Genomic DNA, 20,602 nt, shown 5'->3' on the forward strand with positions numbered 1-20,602 from the left:
AAGTAATAAATGGCTCAGGGGAAAACACTGCTGCTGGTACGTATGGAACAAAAAAAGAGAATTTGAACAGGAAATGTGTCTAAAATAATCTGACAATAAAAGGGGAAAACAACTATAGAAGTTCATAAAAATACAATCTTCTTTATGTTTACATCTAATAGAGAACTGGTATAAAGGTACCTGAGATACTGATAATAAAATGTTGGGTGACTTTAGTGCTAGTAAGGTACAGAGTAACATACAAGAGAAAAAGAATATCAAGTACACATATATAGTGGTTGGTTCTAATTAATTAGTAGCATCTAGGATGAGACCATGGACTTATCATGGCTTTTTCTTTAAAAATGTCAGTACTGTGCTCACTGGTAGCCAAAGAAGTGAAGAGAGCATGAATGTGGTAGAACAGAATATTCAGAAAGCAGTTAAAATAACACAGAAAGGTCACTCAGCAGTGTGAGGTATAGAAGTGGATATTTCAAAGCTTTGTGTGGCTCTCATTAAGCTCTTGCAAAAAGGGAATATGAGTATCAGGAGAGGTAGGGGATTGTTAGAATTACAAAGCAGCTTGTACATGATAAAGAAACTAAAAGGATGACAAGGACTCATATTTGTAAAAGAAAGCCATTGAAAGAAAGATCTGTAAATTGTGAATGATATGAAGAAAGTGAGTAAGACACAATTATTCATTGCTTCTCACATTACAAGGGTAGTTTATGCCCAATTGTGAGATAGCTAGTTTAAAAGAAACAGATGGGAGAGTTTTAATCATTACATGCATAATTATTTTGTGAAACTCATTGTCACTGGAAGTGTTGAAGGCCAAAAGTATAAATTAATTCATAAAAGATATGTCAAATTGATAGAGGATAAATACACATGTAACTGTTAGATCTGATGGTCCAAAGACACCCTCCAGCTCAGAAAGTCCTGAAAACACTCGCTTTGGGAGCTCAGAACGTAAAATAGAGAAAAAGAAATTATATACTTGCCTGTTTTGATACAGATACCCACTACTTCCCTCAGTATCCACTATCTAGCAGATATTGAGCTGGACAGAGCTTTTTAGCTGACCCAATACTGCAATTCTTTATACACTAGATGTACAAATAATTATGGTCAGATTCAAACAGGTTATCAGGTGTTACATCATTAGGCAATGAAGCACCAAAATCTCTGCACTCCAAATACCACAGCTTGGTACAGGCAAGAGATAGGTTTCACTTGTCTATTTAGGGTTGTCAGCAGGTAAATAGTGTCTTTTGATAGATTTCTTAATATTACACAAATGCTTTAGCTGCAATTCTCATGTATTTCAACCATCTGTTTTCAAAGCAGCCTAGATCATTTGCTTTTCATAATGAGGAATGTTTTTTATCTTTATACATTTTCCTTATGTCAGCTTTGGACACAGTAGTTAGCTATGGCATTTTGGCACTGGGTAGTTCAAAATGATACTATTATTTATACATCCCAGTACAGATTTTTTCTTTTTTGTCCTGTTCTTTTTTATGCTTATTCATGTTCAGCCTATGACCCACTGCAACCTCTACTTCCTTTTATGCATGAATGTGACCTGGTGAATTGCTCCTCTCTTTGTACAGCAGTTTACTCCCAGCGTAGCACCAGACATTTCACCTAAATAAACAGCATTACTTTTTTTTTTCCCTGATTTCTTCTTCAGTTTGTTAATATCTTTTTGAACCCCTGTCATTCTTGTCTAGTTTCCCTTATGTTTGATGGCTCCCTCAGAGATCATTGTACATTTGATAATCACACATTCTAGTTCAGCTCCTTAATTAGGAATGACAATATTCAGTGACTCCAGATTTAAGGCACACCCTTTCAGGACGCTACTTGGTATAACTCTCTATATTAGGAAGCTATACTATTTTTTTCCCCCCTTTTTTTTTTTTTTAATCAGTTTTATGGACACCTTATAGTTTCATATAGACTACGCTATCGCAAATTGCCCAGGAAATTCTCATTGCCAACTAAAAAGTGAAGTGGTAATCTACAGAGGTAAAGTTACTGAAATGCAATGCCCAAACTACTTGTTGAATCAGCTTGGTCTGCATGACAAGTTATAAAACAAGATAACACCAGTGGGTTTTTGCATACCACAATTCCAACTATCAGGATGAACTGTATTGAAACATCTGGTAGCATGCAGAAAACTATAATTTAGAGGAACTTCAGTTTGGAGGGACTTATTGGAGTTCCCGCATAGTCACCACTAACCTCCCTGGAACAGAAAAAGCAGTTTTGGGGAGGTGTAGGCAGGTGTGTTCACGCGTGTGGTGTGCTAAAAAACACTGTGGGTACTGTTTAACAGACTTAATTCAACAACGAATTGATCACAAAGTTGAAAAAAAAAGGTCATTAAGATATGAAGGGCAACAATCTAAGTACATGACTCATGCAGATAAAATTGAATGGATATGGTACACCAAGAGGTCTACCCAACACACATTTTTGTGATTGCAGCCAAGCATTCCAGTTAGCATGTACCAGAAGTAAGCTTCCTGACTCCTTAATTAATTCCCTTTTTTGTGTGCAAAATGATAGTCCTTAGTGACAGAGTGATCCTATCCAGAAGAATCCAGCTGCTCAGGGTAAACAGCATGCAGTTTGTTTTACATCTTTATTGTTTATCACATAACACTAAGATCATTTACTGTTCACTATTCAAATTCTGCTCACCCAAAAGAATTCTGTACTATTTTATATACTTTCCCCTTAAATTCATATGTGGCTATTCAAGGGTACTTCTTAATCTCTGAAAAAAAAAATAAGATTTATAAGGAGATTTGATTCTGATTTTGTAAGTATGCTGCAGAAGCGGAGAAATCCGAATCCACTGATTCTGAATATTTGACACCACCGATTCCAGGTATCTGACATGAAATATTTCAAATTTGAGTTTTCAGAGTTGTCACTAAATATTTTCTCTTTATTGGATTATATTCCTTCAACATTATCAGAGACTAAATATCCATAAACTGATTTTGTGTGGTATATACTAGACAAACGCTAAAATTAGAAAAACATGAAACAAAACAAAACTGAAAGGCAATTAGTCTCATTATTTATATGAATGCTTATGGAAGCAAGAACCTTCAGTAGTTAAGAGTCTGCTGGATTGTGTTTAGAATAGTAGAATGATGCTCTTCCAAAGTTGGACTGATGTCCCTGCAGAACAAGCTATTGTATATATAGGTGATTCTGCAATTGCTAATGTCTCCTTCACTGAAGCGGTTGTGGACAGCAGACAAGTCAGAACTAGATAGATGAACTGAGGCTCCAGGAAAGTAATTCTGGATTCTTATGTACATTGCTCTTGACTGTACAGTACTTAGTTATCTATTTCTGCAGATTAAATTCAGAGAAGAATTATCACTGGGTTTACTGCAGAAATTCAGTAAGGCCGTTTCTAAGAAGATCTATGGTGTTACACTTGACAAGCCGTGCTCTCAGTCTTGCTTGGCACCCAGATACACTTTCAACACTAACAAAAGTTGTATCATGTTACCTCTAAATGAGTTGAAACTATTAAATTATTCCCAGAAAGACACAGCAGATGACTACCCACTTTCTTCAGTTTTTCTCAGTATGCAGTACTACAGACATTTGTTCTTGTCTACAAGAAGCACGATTCATGCCCATTTCAAAGGTGTTTGTTTACAATTCAGCTTTATTTTTCCCTTTTTAACTTGTTCCACCACAGAAGTCTCAGGTTTTCTCTAATGCCTGACAGAAATAAGAATATGACTGAAAGCAAGGTGTCTTTAAAGCTCCTGTCAGATTCATCAGAAAAGGTCTACCAAAGAGAAACACTCTGAAGGACAGGTATGTATCTGTTCTTGCATCCTCCTGTACTACAGCAATATAATCTCAGTTTTATTCCTGCCCTTCCTGCTCCATGATATACACACAACAGTTGCCAGGACCCTCTTTCAGCTCTCACGAGCCAAAAGATTTTGGCCATCTACTCCAACTACATGTTTGACAGTGACAATAGTCCTTTAATTGCACCCATGGAAAAATTGCTATTCATTTGGAAGGATGCCAGCTTCAAACAGCACTTGGATGTTTGAGCTAGACGGACAGACTGCTTTTTATTTGCCAGTAAGGTAGGTGAAGAAAATGCCATTACATGTATTTTGTATCCTCTTCTGCATACTAAATCATTCCTGGGTGGTATTCATGAACCATAAAGCAGTAAGTACTTCGGCCACAGCTATCTCTGGCACCATCTGTTTGACCACTTGCAAAACTAACAAGCTGTATAGAAGCTGGAAAAGGGACATGACGGGCATGAGTCTGAGGAAAATGACATCTAGATTCAAAACTAAACCAGCTATTCAAAATTTCATCACAGCGTGTCAGGCATACTGCGGTTACCCTCTGAACCCTCACAGGCTGGTCTTCCCTTGCTGCTGGCAGACATGGCTGGATGCTTTTTCCATAGCTAAAATGTTTGCAGATAGTCTCGTTAACACAAAAATTTCCAGCAAAGAATAGAAAATGAAGCTCCTGAGTCTACTCTGATGATTGTCTACCCGGACAAATGAGGAAGGGTGGTTTTAGCCAAGAAATCCTACTTCAGATATATTTACCTGATTTATTTTTCTGCAATTAGTTATTTGTGGTAACTGTGCATTTTCATCCAAATTGTTAACAAAACTACAAAGCACCATAGATGAAGAAATTACTCTCAAGGTATAGCACACTAAAACTGATGATTCCTAACTATTATGTTGGGATAATAAGCTTCTTTGAATATATGCTGTACTCAATTACAATTAATATTGTAAAAGCATTTACAAGACATCTTGTAATGTAAAAAGACCATTTGGTATGGTCTTTTTTACCTCAAAATCAACATGATCGGTACTGTATTCTAAAAATAAGTGTAAAGAGTGATGTGTATCTCTGTCTCAAGCTTGATAGCACCTAGCAGCTCTAACTACAAAAGAAGAGCCCATTTACCATTTTAAGTGCTGGACTTAATTAACTTCTTTCCATTATAAGGAACATCCCCAGTAGTCTGAAATTTATTAAAAGTTAATGAGAATGTTTTAGAAAGATTCCTAACCAATAAAGAATTCTTTTGAACAAATTAATAATTTCTACAATTATGCCACAAGTATTGAATATAAAAGCCCTGTATAAAAAAAGTATCAATAAAAGAACAGAGAAAACAATTGTTAATATTTAGAATAGAATTTGAAGGTAAAAAAAAAAAGTGATCACTTTCACCTATGTTGTTATACTGCTCCTTATTTCAGGTTCTCATACATTTTTGTACATTTTTTTCATTTCAAAATTGGTAAGAAACCAAACAAAACTTAAGATCAGGCTTCAGATGTGTTGACAGACTATTGCTTGCATGAGAGGTAATCCAGCCCTTCTCCTGCATGTCTCCATAGGATGCCTGGGTTATTTTTTCCTGTAGGTTAATTGGAAACCTTTGGTTGATGATCAAAGTCTTGTGAATGTGCCTGAATCAGTTCTGAAATTTTGTAATTGCAAGGAATTAAAAAATAGGCAGCTGTCTCCTACGTTCTTATTGACCAAACAGTACTTCAACTGATGGTAAAACATTGGTGTTAAATAACAACTGATGTGAAACTGAAAGCATATAAAGAAACTCAGTCTGAATGGTTGGAAATAAAAATCTATACAAAATCAACTATCCTGTAGATTAGTTCAGAAGACACAGGTTGCACCTCCCCACATCACCCCCTTAATGCACAGAAGTAAGGTGCCAAACTTTCTCCTCATTCAGATCCTGTAGAGGGGTACACGCGGCTGCCTTAGGCATAATGCACAATGGCTCCTTCAGACTTCTGAGGAAAAAACACCTCTTGTAAAATCCCCTTACAATATTTTCTCATTATTCTTTTGTGTATCTGTAAACACTGCTACTACGAAAACAAGTGGGGAGGGGGAGAGGACAAGGAAGAACAGGAAGAAATTGATATTTATCATTAATGTTGAGAAAGAATTTCTAAACTGTATTATCATGAGATGATGTCTGCAAAGTTTTAGTGGGTAGAAATGCTTCAGGGAATATGAGTTAATAGCATCAGTTATAGTTGTGAAGGCAAGAGCAATCCTGAAGATGGTTTCAGTAATTTAGAATGGGTAAAAGATTCTCTCAAGTGCACTGTTGTTCATTAATAATAATGCACATATAGTAGACAATTCCTGCATAAAGGACGAGCCTTTGGTCAGCAGGATTATGTTTAAAGTGATCTGAAGACAAAGGGAGTGCAAGCTTCTTTCTCATGCATTGTCTGAAAAGGTTTGTCACCTTTCTCACTACTACTCTCACGAGACCATCCAAATGCAATCATCTCCAGTTTTATCTCAGCTTCAGCTTAGGAACAAAAACATGAATTGCATTCTATGAACTGTAGACAAAACTATAATGTTTTCTCTGAATGACTATTTTTGCAGAAAACTCTCCCAAGCAAGCACCTCATCCCAGCTGCAAACAACCCTTGACAAATCCCTACAGCTGCATTTGTGGTCTCTGCTGCTGAGACCATTCCCACAGGGGCAGCTTGGGCTGAGAGGATGCAGCAGGCTTGGCAGTTCACACTGTAGAGTGTGTTGCCTCCAAGAGATGGGGTCAGCAGCTTGTGTCCTCTGCACACTGAGGGACTGACTCCTGAAGCAATTTTTTAGCAAGCAGTTGTTGAATGTTGAGAACAAGTCTTCAGAGAGCATAAACACTAACTCAAAAGAGCTTAACAGCAAAAATCCTCTCTAAATTCCTCTTCAGATTCAGTTTCCCAAAATAACTGTATTAAGAAGTGGGTTCTTAGCTGATCAATAGAGTTTTTCCAACAGCCATTGGCTGATATAGATCAGTAGTTCCTACAAATGTATAGATTTTCTTCTAGAAAAATTCTTGGAAGTATCTGTGTACACCTCAGAGCACCCAAGGTTCAAAACACAGTATTTGAAACAGGTAACAAATATATCTGGGTACCTTGCTGCATCTTCCAAGCACTTCCTTTTCAAAATAATTGCACATATTTGAAATATCTTGAAACAAATGCAACTGACACGCAAGTTTGAAACTGCACACATAATAAATAAAATGTCATAATAATGAAAATTAAACTGTTTGCATCCTACCTTGGAATTGCGTAAATTTGATGGTTCCCATCCTCTCTCCATTTCTGAAAACAACTTGACCCTAAATAAAATAAACAAATAACTTAAAAGTTTTATAAATTTCTCATAATATAATTAGCATTGCAATTATTTTCCATTCACTATTAAAATTTTCCAAGCAAGGTTTAAAGTTTGAAGATAGCAGACTCAATAATACATCCTTAAAGCTTTCTTCCACAGACTTCAAATGGCTTTAGAAAGCTGAGTAGTGTTATCACTCTCTTTTTATGGATGGAAATATAGGTACTATAAAGCCAGAAACTTACTGAATCAAAAAATGGTGAGAGATATGCAAACAATTGATTTTTACTCTGTGACTGGTTTTATCAAGGATATGTAAAAGCTATCAAGACCACACAAGAAAACCATTCTCCATTTCATTCATCATATGTTTTTTTCAAATGGCTCTATAACCTACTTTTATTGTTTCTTATATACTTACGCTGATTACAGATACCAGTGACTCCTGTGGCTTGGTTTTGTACTATACCAACACACACGACCTACTATTCTCTTTACATGCAATGACTTTTTAAATGTAAACTACCCTTTGTTGTCTACACATTGTCACTCCTCAAAATAAAGGTCATGTAGCGCTGAAACCTCCTCACATATCCCTAGCACATTACTCCCATCTTCCATTCCCTCCTTCTGATTTAAATTAAGAAAAGATCTTGCTAAATTTCTTCCTTACTTCAGCTATTTCATAATTGAGGATGAAAGAAAAGGTTTTTATTTGCTTATGCTAAGAAGGATATTTAATATTTTGAACCTGTAGTGGAGTCTTGAATGCTGTCGATATAGATAGCTGTGTTAGTGCATCCCCAGTTTGCTTTATTATTATCCTCTCCATTAATCTTTGTTTTAGCAGACATAGGAGTAAGAGAAAACAAACAATAAGCATGTAATGCTACAATACATTTCTCTATGCAAGCCAGCCCCTTTGTGGACAACCCCTTCTGGTCACTAAGAGGATGTACTGAAGGTGACCGTTACTGAAGTCACCTCTCTGAAGGAACCCTACAATATAAGTGTAGTACAACACACTCACCCCACATTTCCTGTGAGGCAAAAAACACCATTTCCCTCTGATCACTCACATTTTTATCATTCAGTAGTACAGATATATACTATATGCATAGTCCACTGACTAGAGAGAAATACATATAACCTTATTGACATGTTCTGAAACTACAGAGGAAACATAAATCAGGTCTGAATGCTTTAAATAAATGTAAAAAATTGAATTAAAAAATATAAACAAAGAGTCTAGATTTACAAATATTTGTTTTTATCAACTTCCCTTTGCTCTAAGATTTGTAGCTTGTACTGATCTACGCAGTAAATAAATGAAGAGATGATGGTAATGAAAGAGTTATGGAACAACTAATATGAAAATTTCCTTGTTATCTGCAAATTATTCAATCATAGTGTTATGCTTTCATTAAAGATTACCGTAAAATGCTACAAAGCCAAATGGGTTACAGGCATAACAATTTCTAAATACTATTTGATGAGGTCTGACAGTGTCCTGGGCATTGTTCACAAACTACAGAGTCTGTATGTTATGCAGATACTAACAGGAAATAAAATAACAATTGCGAGAAATTGAAATTGGCTATTTATTTCATGTTCTATCCAATGGATAAAACTACATTTTTTGTGGTTTGCAAAGGTAAAATGAACAAAAAACGTGTCAGCAAGGAGCCTCAGAGCAGGAATCCCTAATACAATCCATGATGGTGACAGTACGTATTTATTAGCCAGGCATCAAAATGCAACTGCAGCAGCAGTTGCCATTTGGTTCGTTGCTCTTTTCTAAAACATGCTGCTTTATAATAACATGTGACAAGTAGGTACAGCATCTCAGGCACCTTAAACCTCTCATGACTCTAAAATTCCTGTGTGCTGGGTGAGGAAACATTCCTAGATTTTTACAGGGGCTTTAGGAAGCCATGGACATAGAGGTGCTGCCATAGTATTTTGGTCTGCCAATATGGCAGAATGGAGAGCCTCTCATGAGTACTGAGAAACTGCATAAAGAGCGATACCTGCACTTCTTAATAGAAGAATAGGAAACAAATTAATGAGAGGCACTCATGTTCTATGCTTTCACCATTATTTTATGAAAAATAAGACAATTGCATTTGGAGGAAAAGGTGTTCTAAATATATAATAAAATAAACTTACAGCAATGATAGTAAGAAATAAGCCAACTAGTGTTCAAGAAACTTGTTTCCAGAAATTATGTACTGATTTATGGCATAAGCAATTAGTTATAATCTGATGATGTTCTATGGGTCACACCAAATCATTTCTTTGCCACCAAGGTAATATACTATAAGATTTAGCTAGAGAGATATCTTCTATACTCCAGCATAGAGTTACTTATACAGGCTGCAGCACGTTACTGATACTCATACTCCAGCATACTCCATACTACATATACTCCAGCATAGAGTTACTGATACAGGCTGCAGCACGTGTTACTGATACTCATACTCCAGCACGTGTTACTGATACAGGCTGCAGCTTATGGTGTGACCCACCATAAAATCTAGATCTTATGAAATCCACATGAATATAACAGACAAAATCCTCTTTTACCTTCTACCATGTTTTGGTATCATTGCGTAGGCTTATTTAGATACTTACTAGCAAAAGGATCAGTGATTGTATGGATAAGTAAGTTTTTAAAGAAAATAATAGAAGAAATGTAGATACTAACTTTTTCAGAACTTGAATGTCAGACTCAAACAATATTTCCCAGTCAAGTAATTATTTTACTTCAACAGATGTAAAATATAATCTCTGTCCTTAACAAGCATTTATATCAACTACACAAGTGATTACTTGCACTTGATCAAACCACATATTTTACTATACATTAAAATCAACAAAGCTTTCCTCTTCATTACACACATTACATCCCAATGGAGACCAATAGAAACCACACTGGTACCTTAGTGTCTGTTTTATTTTCTACAATCTACCATGTACAGGGTTTTGGGTTCGGGTTTGGCTTTTTTCTTTCTTCACCAGTTGCAAAAGTTATGCTAAATACCAATTCTATAACTGATCTGCCCAACTTTGAGTTGTGGACAAGACATTTTGTAACAGCAGTTACCTTTGAAAAGTTGATGGAAAGGAAATCACGTGTAGTTTAGACTCCAATAGACAGGGATGTGAACAGAGCAGGGAAAAGAAGGGGAATGAGCTCAGTCTGGCACAGTGTGGTACCCACAGATGATGCTGATGGTATGTACGGTGACTGCTGCACAGAGCATCCCAATAACCTGTATTTGGGATCCACTGCACCTGCATAAGTCATAATGCAGCCTTACCCAACTTAGTTGGCTTAGCCAATAGAAATACAGAAGTTTATGTTGTGGATTTCTAGGTTTTTGTTTGGGTTTGTTTTGGGGTTTGGATTTTTTTCAGACACATCTCTGAGTCCAGCTGCTTTTCCTGTAATTGGCTTTTTTTTTTTTTTTTTAATTCCTTAAAAGCTGCAGTGCTTTAATGTCCTTTACAAACAATTAAAACCAGACCTTGAATAAACATTTCAATGATGTTGGTCTCACAATTGCCACATGCAAGGACATCATCTCCCTGTTTCTTATGCGTACTGTCTTCTTCTAGGTACTCTGTTTACAAGCCTAACATTGATTTTTATCCTACTCACATGTACTTTGTTGTACAGCATAACTGCATTTCATCTCATTAATAAAAATACAGCTTCTAACTTCTCTGGATGTACAGTTTTCACCTTTTTCCTTCAGCTGATGTTCCTGAAGCCACCAATCCTTTATCTGTGGTCAGAATAAGAAGTCCACAACAATCATCCATTTGCACTAACAAAATATTAGCCAACGTTAGGTTTATTTTAGACACATGGATCTTTCCCTGTCTTTATAGCAGCTAGTCATTTGCATACACTTGGAAGCAGCTCTTATCATATGTCATTTTTTCCTGGTGGATAAAAGTATTTATCTTTGCTATATTATGAATATGTCATTAAGCTTTTTTTGAGCTGTGAAGAACTAGCATTTATTAGAAATTTTTTTTTGTTTTTGCATTGTCACTGACAGTATCGTTATTCAGCTCTGGACATAGGCTCATGCCAAATTTAGAATTCTTTCATTCTTCATCCACTAAAATCCCCAGATGACAGAATTTTCATTCATGTCATCAGTTTTCTTCATCAGTCAATACAACCAGAGTTGAGAAGATTCTTAACTGCTCTCTCAGTCAGGGCCAGGTCTGACCTTTGACCATAATTTCTTGTACTATGTATTTTCTTCTGCAAAGTGTCTCAAATACAGTAAATAGAGAAATACATAAATAGCATTTATTTCTGTGATTTTCAGGACTATATCTAGAACAAAGGTCAGCTTTAGACCATGCTGGCTTCCTTCTCCAACAGTGTTCACCTACATGGCACCAAACAATTTTTTATTAATTCAGATTTGTATTACATACTCAGTTTACACTTGGTATATTATTATTGATTTCAAATGTCATATTATATATTCAAGCTAAATTAAGAAAACAAATACCCCTTCATCAGAGAGGAGATCATGGATATATTGACACACATATCACAGCTGGATGCAAAACAGTTGCATGCCACTGGACCCATGTCCCCTGAGCATTTTCAGGGATTCTATCTCAACTCCACGTCACTGTCAAGGAATCTGGGCTACTTTTTCCTATAGACAAGCCATCTTCCCATATAATAGTGTTTACTCCCAGTGGCTTTCTCTGAAATGCCTGAGCCTACATGGTCAAACTTGTTCCAAAAGTGACTGTCGGTGTTTTTTCCAACATAAATTAAGTTGGTCGCTTTTGGGGTTCTTGAGTTAGATATTTAATATAAGGAAACCACTTAAAAAAATACATGCAGAAATGCCTGAAAAGCCGTGGGATAACTAAGGCAACTGAATCTATATTTTTAATTTAAAACACAATGCATTTTTCTCAAAGAATAATGAGAATACAGTGAGAAATGTCCCTTTAAGTTCTATGACATCTGCTGAAATGACTTGTGATCCTGTAGTGTCCTTATTGGACTAAGTCCAATAAAAGTAGGAGTCAAGGAGGCTGACACATCACAGGGCAGCAAAACTAAGAACTTGCTAACACTCAAAGAGCAGGAAATGCCCTCCCACATTGCTCCTAGCTGTACAGTCCTACACTGACTGATGGTATTCATGAGGCCCCTATGTGAGCTGTAGCAACCTATTAAAACAGCAAAATGTATTCATGTTTTATTTTGCACTGTTTTAGGCAAGTGGAAGAGATGTTTCTGAATTGCTTTCCAGTGCCAGAATGAGAGCCAGCACAAAGAAGCCCTGGAAGGATGCAGGTGCTAGCAGAAAGAGCTAGGAGGGATGGAGTGAGACATCTCTGTTAGTCCCAGCTCCTTTCAGAGGCTTTTCTATGTTATTGTGCAATTCACACAGCCTGCTACTTGTGTTACACCTGTACTGACTCACACAGGACTCCTTAGCTACAGACATGCATTTCCTGACAGGCACAAAGCTGACATCCTGTGGGTCTTGCCTCTGCAACTTCTAGGTGGTGAAGAGATACACACTGTCATTTGTAACCTCTTCCACCCTTCAAACATCAGGTCTAAGCAGTGTTTATAAGAGAAAGGGAATACTGTTTAGTCTATCAAATTATATAGTTGAGAGTAAAGCAACAAGCTTTTAGCTCTGTAAGTCTAACTTCTAAAACAGTAAAACCCAGCTTCTTTTAAAACTTCTAAACTCCCAGCTGAGGGCAGCTTGTGCACAACTCATCTGTTTTCAACCTAGTTACATCACTCAGTTACCCAGAGACAAAGAACTAAGCACAGGAAATATAAGCACAGCGCAAGAGAAGATGCTAGGGTGACAGCAATAAAGTTGAAACCCCCTGTGGGATAAAGAGGTAATTGTCACCTTTGGAACAGTGGGAGGAGAGCAGAAGGTAGAGGGTGAGGGAAATTAAAATGCCCCATAAAATCAAGAATGCTTCTGAATCCATGATTATGTATCCTTAGTGCGCTGTGGATAAAATGTTTCTAGAATATTTGATCTAAGCAGACTCAGTAACTGCTGCTTTTCAAGCTTTGAGATTATTTTCAGAAAAGTTTTTCTGTCAAAATTTCCAATATCAAGGATTTAAATTTGAAATATTTTATGATTTAAAAAGATTTCTTCTCCCTGCCTGTTTTCTCTCTTACTACATTTTCTAAAAGATTTAGGTAACTGAACACTGGTGTCTGGAAAGCAGCAGCATTAGAGCAGCTCGAAGAACAAGTGTGAAGCACAGCTAAAAATCTGATGTTGGCTAATATTATCCAAATGAAACAATACCACCATTCCTATCTAAAAAGATACTTGGGTTCTAGCTATGACACAGCTGGCATAAAACTGCATGAAAAAAAATGAACATGCTTACTTCTAAGCAAAACATGGGTTTTGAACAAAGAAAGTTGGGAAGAAGGAAGATAAATTGATGGAACAAAAGTGCCCAGAAAAAAAATTAGAAAATCTGGTAATAATGACAGTGATGGAAAAGATGAATGAAGAAGTGCCTTTCATCAAATCCCATAATATTGGAACTAGGAGGCACTCATCAAAACTATTAAGACATCAGTCTAAACCAGAAAAATCAGTGATGTTTTTCAGGTAGTTGCTTTGCACAGTAGGTAGTGAACTTCTGACATTTCCATTGAGTGGGGATTACTTATTTGTTTTATTTAGAAACAGAAATCTGGGAGGTGAACTGGTCCACTGAACTCATGGAACATATATTCACCTATTCTTATGTAGCTTCTGTGAACTCCTGGTAAACAGAAAATTAAGTGAAAAATCAGCTTTATCTCAGAGTTCAGGAAACATTCATGATTTTTTAAATAGGTTACAGAAACTGCTTCAACATGAGCAAAGTACAGGATAAGCAGATGTACAGGTTCACACCAGAGGCCATTTGGAAATAAAAACCAAGAAGAGAGACATACAAAAGTGATGGGAAAAAATATCCAGCAATTTTAATGCAAAAGATGGTGCCTCATATCTGCCAAGAGAAGATCTCTGTTAATAACAGATGATACAAGTAGTTTGTGGCATTGACCAGTTGTGCTTTTTTGGCACACATCTCCCTAAAGGCCTACAGAACAAGTAATGCAGTTTCTAGAAATTAAAAAAAAAATTAAAAAAAAAATTAAAGAAATACTTCCCTGGCTCCATTACTACAAACTACCTTGAATTAGAAACATTCCCAAAACCAAGATTCTAGTTCTGGGCCCCTCAGTTCAAGAAGGACAGGGAATTGCTTGAAAGAGTGCAGCGCAGAGCCACAAAGATGATTAAGGGAGTGGAACATCTCTCTTATGAGGAGAGACTGAGGGCGCTGGGACTCTAGCTTGGAGGAGACTGTTTACAAATATGTAAAGGGTGAGTGTCGGGATGACGGAGCTAGTTTTTTTTCAGTGATGTCCAGTGACAGGACAAGGGGCAATGGGTGTAAACTGGAGCATAGGAGGTTCCATGTGAACATCAGGGAAAACTTCTTTACTGTGAGAGTGACAGATCACTGGAACGGGTTGCCCACGGGGGTTGTGGAGTCTCCTACGTTGGAGATATTCAAGGCCCGCCTGGACAAGTTCCTGTGTGATGTACTCTAGGTTACCCTGCTCTTGCAGGGGGGTTGGACTAGATGATCTTTTGAGGTCCCTGCCAACCCTTGGGATTCTGTGATTCCTCAAAAAAATGGCTGCACCGTGCATTTCCTAATATCGTGATACGAATGACAGACTTGTATTCTGTAGCTGGGCTGGAAGAAAAGGCAACTGAAGACCCGCACCTTAAGTTTCAAATTCTGGGAAAAGATGATTAAGTATAACAACATCTTTATCTGCCTATCATTCACACATATCCTGAATCTAGAGTTATGTGAAAATATGAAGTACTGTAAGAATTACCACCATGATTTCATTATGCTGTTGCTTAACTCTCTCCTAAATAAAGACCTCCAGTCCATTCAGTCTCTTCCTCATAAGAAGAGGGCTTTTTTTTCCCCTTATCTCCACTCTCTAAGTCACTTTTTTAATTTTCTTACTTGTTTCCTGAGGAGGGCTATCCATAACTGAAACACAGATGCTCTTACAGTGCGGAAGGGCGCCTCTAACTAATATTTTTGCTACCTGAACTTTACCATAGTTTTGACAGAACTTCATCTCTCTTTTTCTTTTTTTTTTTTTCTTTTTCAGGGAAGTGCTGGAATCAGATGGAGAATTGACAGAATTTCTTTGGATGAAATTTCTTCCCTTCATCTCAGCAGTGTCCTCTGTCATCAGTTGTCTTTGCATGAAAATGTGCCGTTGCCAGCACAATGACATAAGCCCAGACTCAGCTGTTCCATTAAATTAGCATTTAGATGCATGTACACAATTTTACACAGCCATGCTAAAATGAGACAGCACAATGATAGAATTTTTTTTTCAGCACAGTAAGCAAAACTATGGTTTGTGAACATCTGAGCACTCTGTTTTACATGCAGAAGCAAGTCCAATGGATTAATGTTCCTAACAAGGTACCAGAAATGCATAAGCAGGTGAAGGTGGAGAAAAAAGGAAATCATGCATCAAACAGTACTGCACTTGCTGGCCATTGCAGGTGAAGATGCTTTGCCACTCATTAATGTGGTTTTACACATTCAGCTTATGGTTAGGACAGGGCAAAGCAGTTTGATGCTCTTTTTTACAATTCTTTCTTGCCATACCATTTTAAAACAGTGATAGAATTTTTCTATGTGAGCCATGTCTTCCAGTACCCATGTAAGCTCTTTGTTGGCTGCCTAAAATATGATCATCATTAGTGGTTTTAGGTTTAAAAGCATGAAAGGAAAGAAATTAAAATGAAACACATATACTTGACTTCTTTAATACCTTGGAAACAAAATGTCAGGCACTGGAATTGTTTGCAACATTTTCAAGTCCCGTGATGAATGTGACCAAGTCATGACTACTAATAAATAGCTGTTTTCCTGATCTATGTTTGGCCTCTGAAGCATGAGCAAAATAATTCCTTTACTCTTGCTTCAATCTCTTTCAGATGTGTGTAAAAACGATGTAAACAACCTGTCTTTCAGGGTGGCAAGAGAAGAGGAAACAGTCTGAAGCGCTGGGACTAGGAATTCAAGCCCTTTTCAATGTCTATTTAAAAGTAAATACTAACTGCTAAAGTGATGTTTAGAATTGTTCTTTTGAGGTTGAGTCCCTGATGATTTCAGTTTCTAGCTCTGTGTGTCTGTAGAAACAGCATAACAGCATATTACAGTTTACCATCGAGGTTTTTTTCATTGCTTTTGTGAGAACGAATCAGAAGAGATGACATAAAAGACTTTTAAGGACACCACATTAAGCAGCAGTGCTATCTCTTCAACAGTGCAATTTCAGATGATGTTCTGAAGTAATTTCTTCCATTTTCTGTAAACTACATTAATCCCAGCAGAGAGCTCAACCGCACAGGCTGTATTTCATTTGTTCTGATGATGTCCTGAAAGGCTGCAAGAGCCACTACCTCCTTTCCACGCACTTCACCCTGACCAGGCTATCTCACACTGGCTGTTTGCAGGAGATTACTTTGTTTACTATGTTATTTCTAATGAGCAGATAGCCTATGGTATTAGGAAGGTCTTGGCATCCAAAGTACAGCATATTGGCATTTTTCACATGCAAGTGCTGAGCACAGTATCTTAAGACTATTATTTTTCTAAATGAGCAACTTTAATTCAAAACTGCCTTAATGGAAGAGAAAAATAATAATAATTAAAAAAAAAAACAAACAACAAACAGCTTTACAAATCTCTTTTAGAGTACAAATACCCGTCAGTCTTGGAGGATTCTTGCTACTGGCTAGAGAAAAGGCTATGACAGGAGATTCATTCCCCGTGTTATATGGCTGCTCCACATCTGAAAATTCCCCTGCAGGCAGAAGTGTGAGCTGACGCGGATCAGGAAAGAGTATTTGGAATCAGCTATAAAAGGCTGGGTTTTTTAGTGAACAGCTCTCTATGCCTAGAACACAAACCTTGATTTTTCTTCTTTACTCAATATCAGATCTTACACTCAAACTCTTATTCAATACTCATGAAATGTTTCTAGTGATTAGAGGATTTTAAACACTTCTTTGGCAAATCAATTAAGGCAGTTCAAGGTACGCAGAAACTGTTCAGGACCAAAGCTTTCTAATATATATTTCCAGTGACAGTCACTGAAATGGGCTGGTTTTCCATTTTGTAATGGAACAACAATAATTTTCATTCATCTAAATTTTACAGCTCCAAACACGCCTGTATTTTAGCCCAGTTGTAGTTTTGGCTTTACTTGAGAATTGTTAGGATTACTATGACATTTCAGATGGTTATTTCTGTAATGCTAAAAAGCCTAGGCTAAACTATTTCTAATCCTAGGACTCTTAGAATTACTTTTCTTTAAAATTTCAGGTTTTGTCTATATAGCTTTCCATCACAAAGCACTCTTGAAGACAGCTATGTTTGATGATAATGAAGTAGATGTTTCATCCTCTTCCACTTCTTTAGTGCTGCATGCCTCCAGGTGATGCTTTCATCAGCATCAAATTCTGACCAAAAGCTTCAGAAAAGAGCATTAGCATTGCTGGGCATGAGGTTTGAGCAGGCTTCGTAGTGGCAGGAAGGAGGCCTACCCAACATGTTCTTCATAAAATCAAATTCAACCCTTTTCATTGTCCACTTTAATCCCTCAGGCTATTCTAACCAATGCCAACAGCCTGCAGAGAATCAGTGAGATATGACTGGCATAGTTTTGACACTTTAAAGATTCTCTATTTATATCCCTGTAGTAGTTTTACTGGGGAAAGACAGCAGTCTCTCCATGATCTTCAGAAAACAGACAGATCCAAAGATGTTGGAAAAGGCTCTTTTTGTTTTCTGAGTTGTGAGTGATCAGCATCATATACCATTAGATCCTACACAGCATAACAGCTTTCCATCTGGCATATATCAGAGCTCTCAAAGGTACAGCTGTCTTCATTCTCCATAAAGCAATGCTTAAGAGTAATGGTGTTACTTTGGGATCAGTTTTCCTACATTTTCAGAACACTGAAGTTAAGGCTTACTGATATTTAAACATCTTCCCACTGTGACGATGCTTTCAAAAACACTTGTGAAATATTTTATTGTTTTAAATACATTTGCTGCCTGATACTAATTTAAAACCAATATCATACTAAAGAAAAATGAAACATATCTAGAATGCACACTTGCTTAATAGAAGAAGATACTATTTGTAAACTTTTCAAGCTTTCCTACAGAAAGGGAATGATGGACATAAAAACATTGTCACCCCTGAAGTCACAGTAGCTAATTTGTGGAAATAATAAGAAAAGCAACTTATTGGTAAAATGAGTCTTCTTGCTTTTCTTCTAATTTAAGGCAGTGTGCAAAGTCCAATTAATGACATGAAATAGCTAAGGACTAGAATTTTCTCTCTTCACCCTCCCCCCCCCCCCCCCGTCCTTTTCACACAGAAATGGTATCTACCCCATGTCAGGCAGACTAATTCAGATGCACCCAGGCAAGTGAACTGGTAAATTTATATAGGAAAGCATGATTTGAGTCTGGAAGTACGATCAGATTCCCAGGCCATCAAGCTTGGTCTATTGTATTCCCTTTCTCAGCTCAGACATGATTAAACTGCTCCTGAACCAAAGTCTAAAAAAAAACAAAACGCACACACACAAAAAAACCTCCATGTACCTTTAAGGTACTGCTCTCAGTTCTAACTTCAAGAGGAGCACAGGCAGAATGAGAATCAGTAAATTTGGAACAGGAAGGGAATTACTACACATCAATGAATTTGCAAGAGTCTGTATTTATATCAAAGTCCTTTCCTGAAGTTTTAAAACTCAGCATGGGGATTTTTTCACTTCCATCATTCTGATAAGAAGACTGCTTCTGAACCTGAGTCTTCTGATCATTTTAACTTTTCCTGTAGCTTTCAGGTTCCTCTTATTTTCAGTAACATACTTTTAGGCTTACAGTACAATTTGGACAAAACAGCTTTCCCCCTATATTTTTTGGTTAATATTTATACAGAGAACATGTAGTTCTCCTCTCAGCGTACTAGGTTTTCTCCAAGCTGCCACAGGGAGCCACAAATATTGGCATTATATAAGAGGTAGACTGTTACCTGCCCAGTCTGAAATGCCTCTCTCATGCACAAAGTGTATAGGGAACTTCATGTTACAGAATGGAGGTAGGGACTGAACTCCAGGGTCCTGAAGGTGAGACTGGGGAGGAACCATCCTGGGCTGCTACTGCTGCCTGAACTTTGGATGTCTACATTCTCTTTAAATGGCTCTGGTATGTCTACAGCAGACAACTGCCTCAGTTCAAACACTTGCATTTTTTACTTTTATTTCCTCCAGTGTCACATACTGAAGCCCTCAAGATCCTTCAGCTCTTCCAACACAATATCTTAATTGTCCCCTGACTTAAGAGCACCTTTCAAATCCATGTTATCAACAAGTTGCATGAATAATACTTCTAGTCTAGTCTAGCCTAATTCTATTCTATTTATAGTGTGAGGCATAAATGAACATATTCATTAGTGTAAGTTTAAGAGATAATATTGGTGTCTTGGAGAAGCTGCTGGAAAAGCCCCCACTTCTAGCCCTTGCAGCTACCCTGGGGTTACCTCTCCTACGGCTATATTCTAGCTAGCTTTTTAACTGATTTTTCTCGTGATCCTGCAACAAATGACTATGTGAAACCCAGACAGATATATTCTACTACATTTCCCATGCACTCAGGATTGCCATGAGGTAGAGCTGGCTATGTATTGGGTATAGTCCAAAGAACAAAGACCCCGAACATCCAGACTTGGCCCTGCTTTAGTACACCTTAATAACACGTAGTTCAAATTATGGCATTTGGGCATTACTAATTCAGTTGTTTTGGTAAAGTTTATATCTTGTCACTTGCTCATTGAGCGACTCAGGCTGTGCTCTGATAATTTGGCAGAATAACACAATTCAGTTATTTAATACTTAAAAGACTTCGAAATTTGTATATTTCTTATTGTTACTTAGTTGCAATACAAGGGGAAAAATATATTTCAAAAGAAGTACAAAAAATGCTGGAAAACAGGAAAAAAACACAGAATTTTCGCACATGCAAAAAGAACAAGATCAATTTTCAGATCTCAAAAATAATTTATCTGAAAATAAAATGTTAAATATTTTCTTCTGAAAATGTAAAAACAATTTTCTACATTTTTGCAATATTGAACTATTCAGATACAGAATCATAGAATCATAGAATAGTTAGGGTTGGAAAGGACCTTAAGATCATCTAGTTCCAACCCCTCCTGCCATGG

The 20,602-nt window shown here is 37.1% G+C and overlaps 1 protein-coding gene across 3 annotated transcripts in view; it reads right to left on the reverse strand.

Annotated features, from left to right (window-relative positions):
• Positions 1 to 20,602, reverse strand: part of GABBR2 (gamma-aminobutyric acid type B receptor subunit 2) — a 448,751-nt gene that overhangs the window by 186,470 nt on the left and 241,679 nt on the right. For all 3 annotated transcript variants that reach the window (XM_062608972.1, XM_062608975.1, XM_062608974.1), the window contains one exon: positions 7,150 to 7,210. In XM_062608972.1, the coding sequence (XP_062464956.1) occupies positions 7,150 to 7,210 (61 nt within the window). The remainder of the gene's footprint in view (positions 1 to 7,149; positions 7,211 to 20,602) is intronic.

The sequence above is a fragment of the Pezoporus occidentalis genome, unplaced genomic scaffold (assembly GCF_034315485.1).
Source record: "Pezoporus occidentalis ecotype Australia unplaced genomic scaffold, CSIRO_AGI_Poc_V1 ctg132, whole genome shotgun sequence".
Lineage (NCBI taxonomy): Eukaryota > Metazoa > Chordata > Aves > Psittaciformes > Psittacidae > Pezoporus > Pezoporus occidentalis.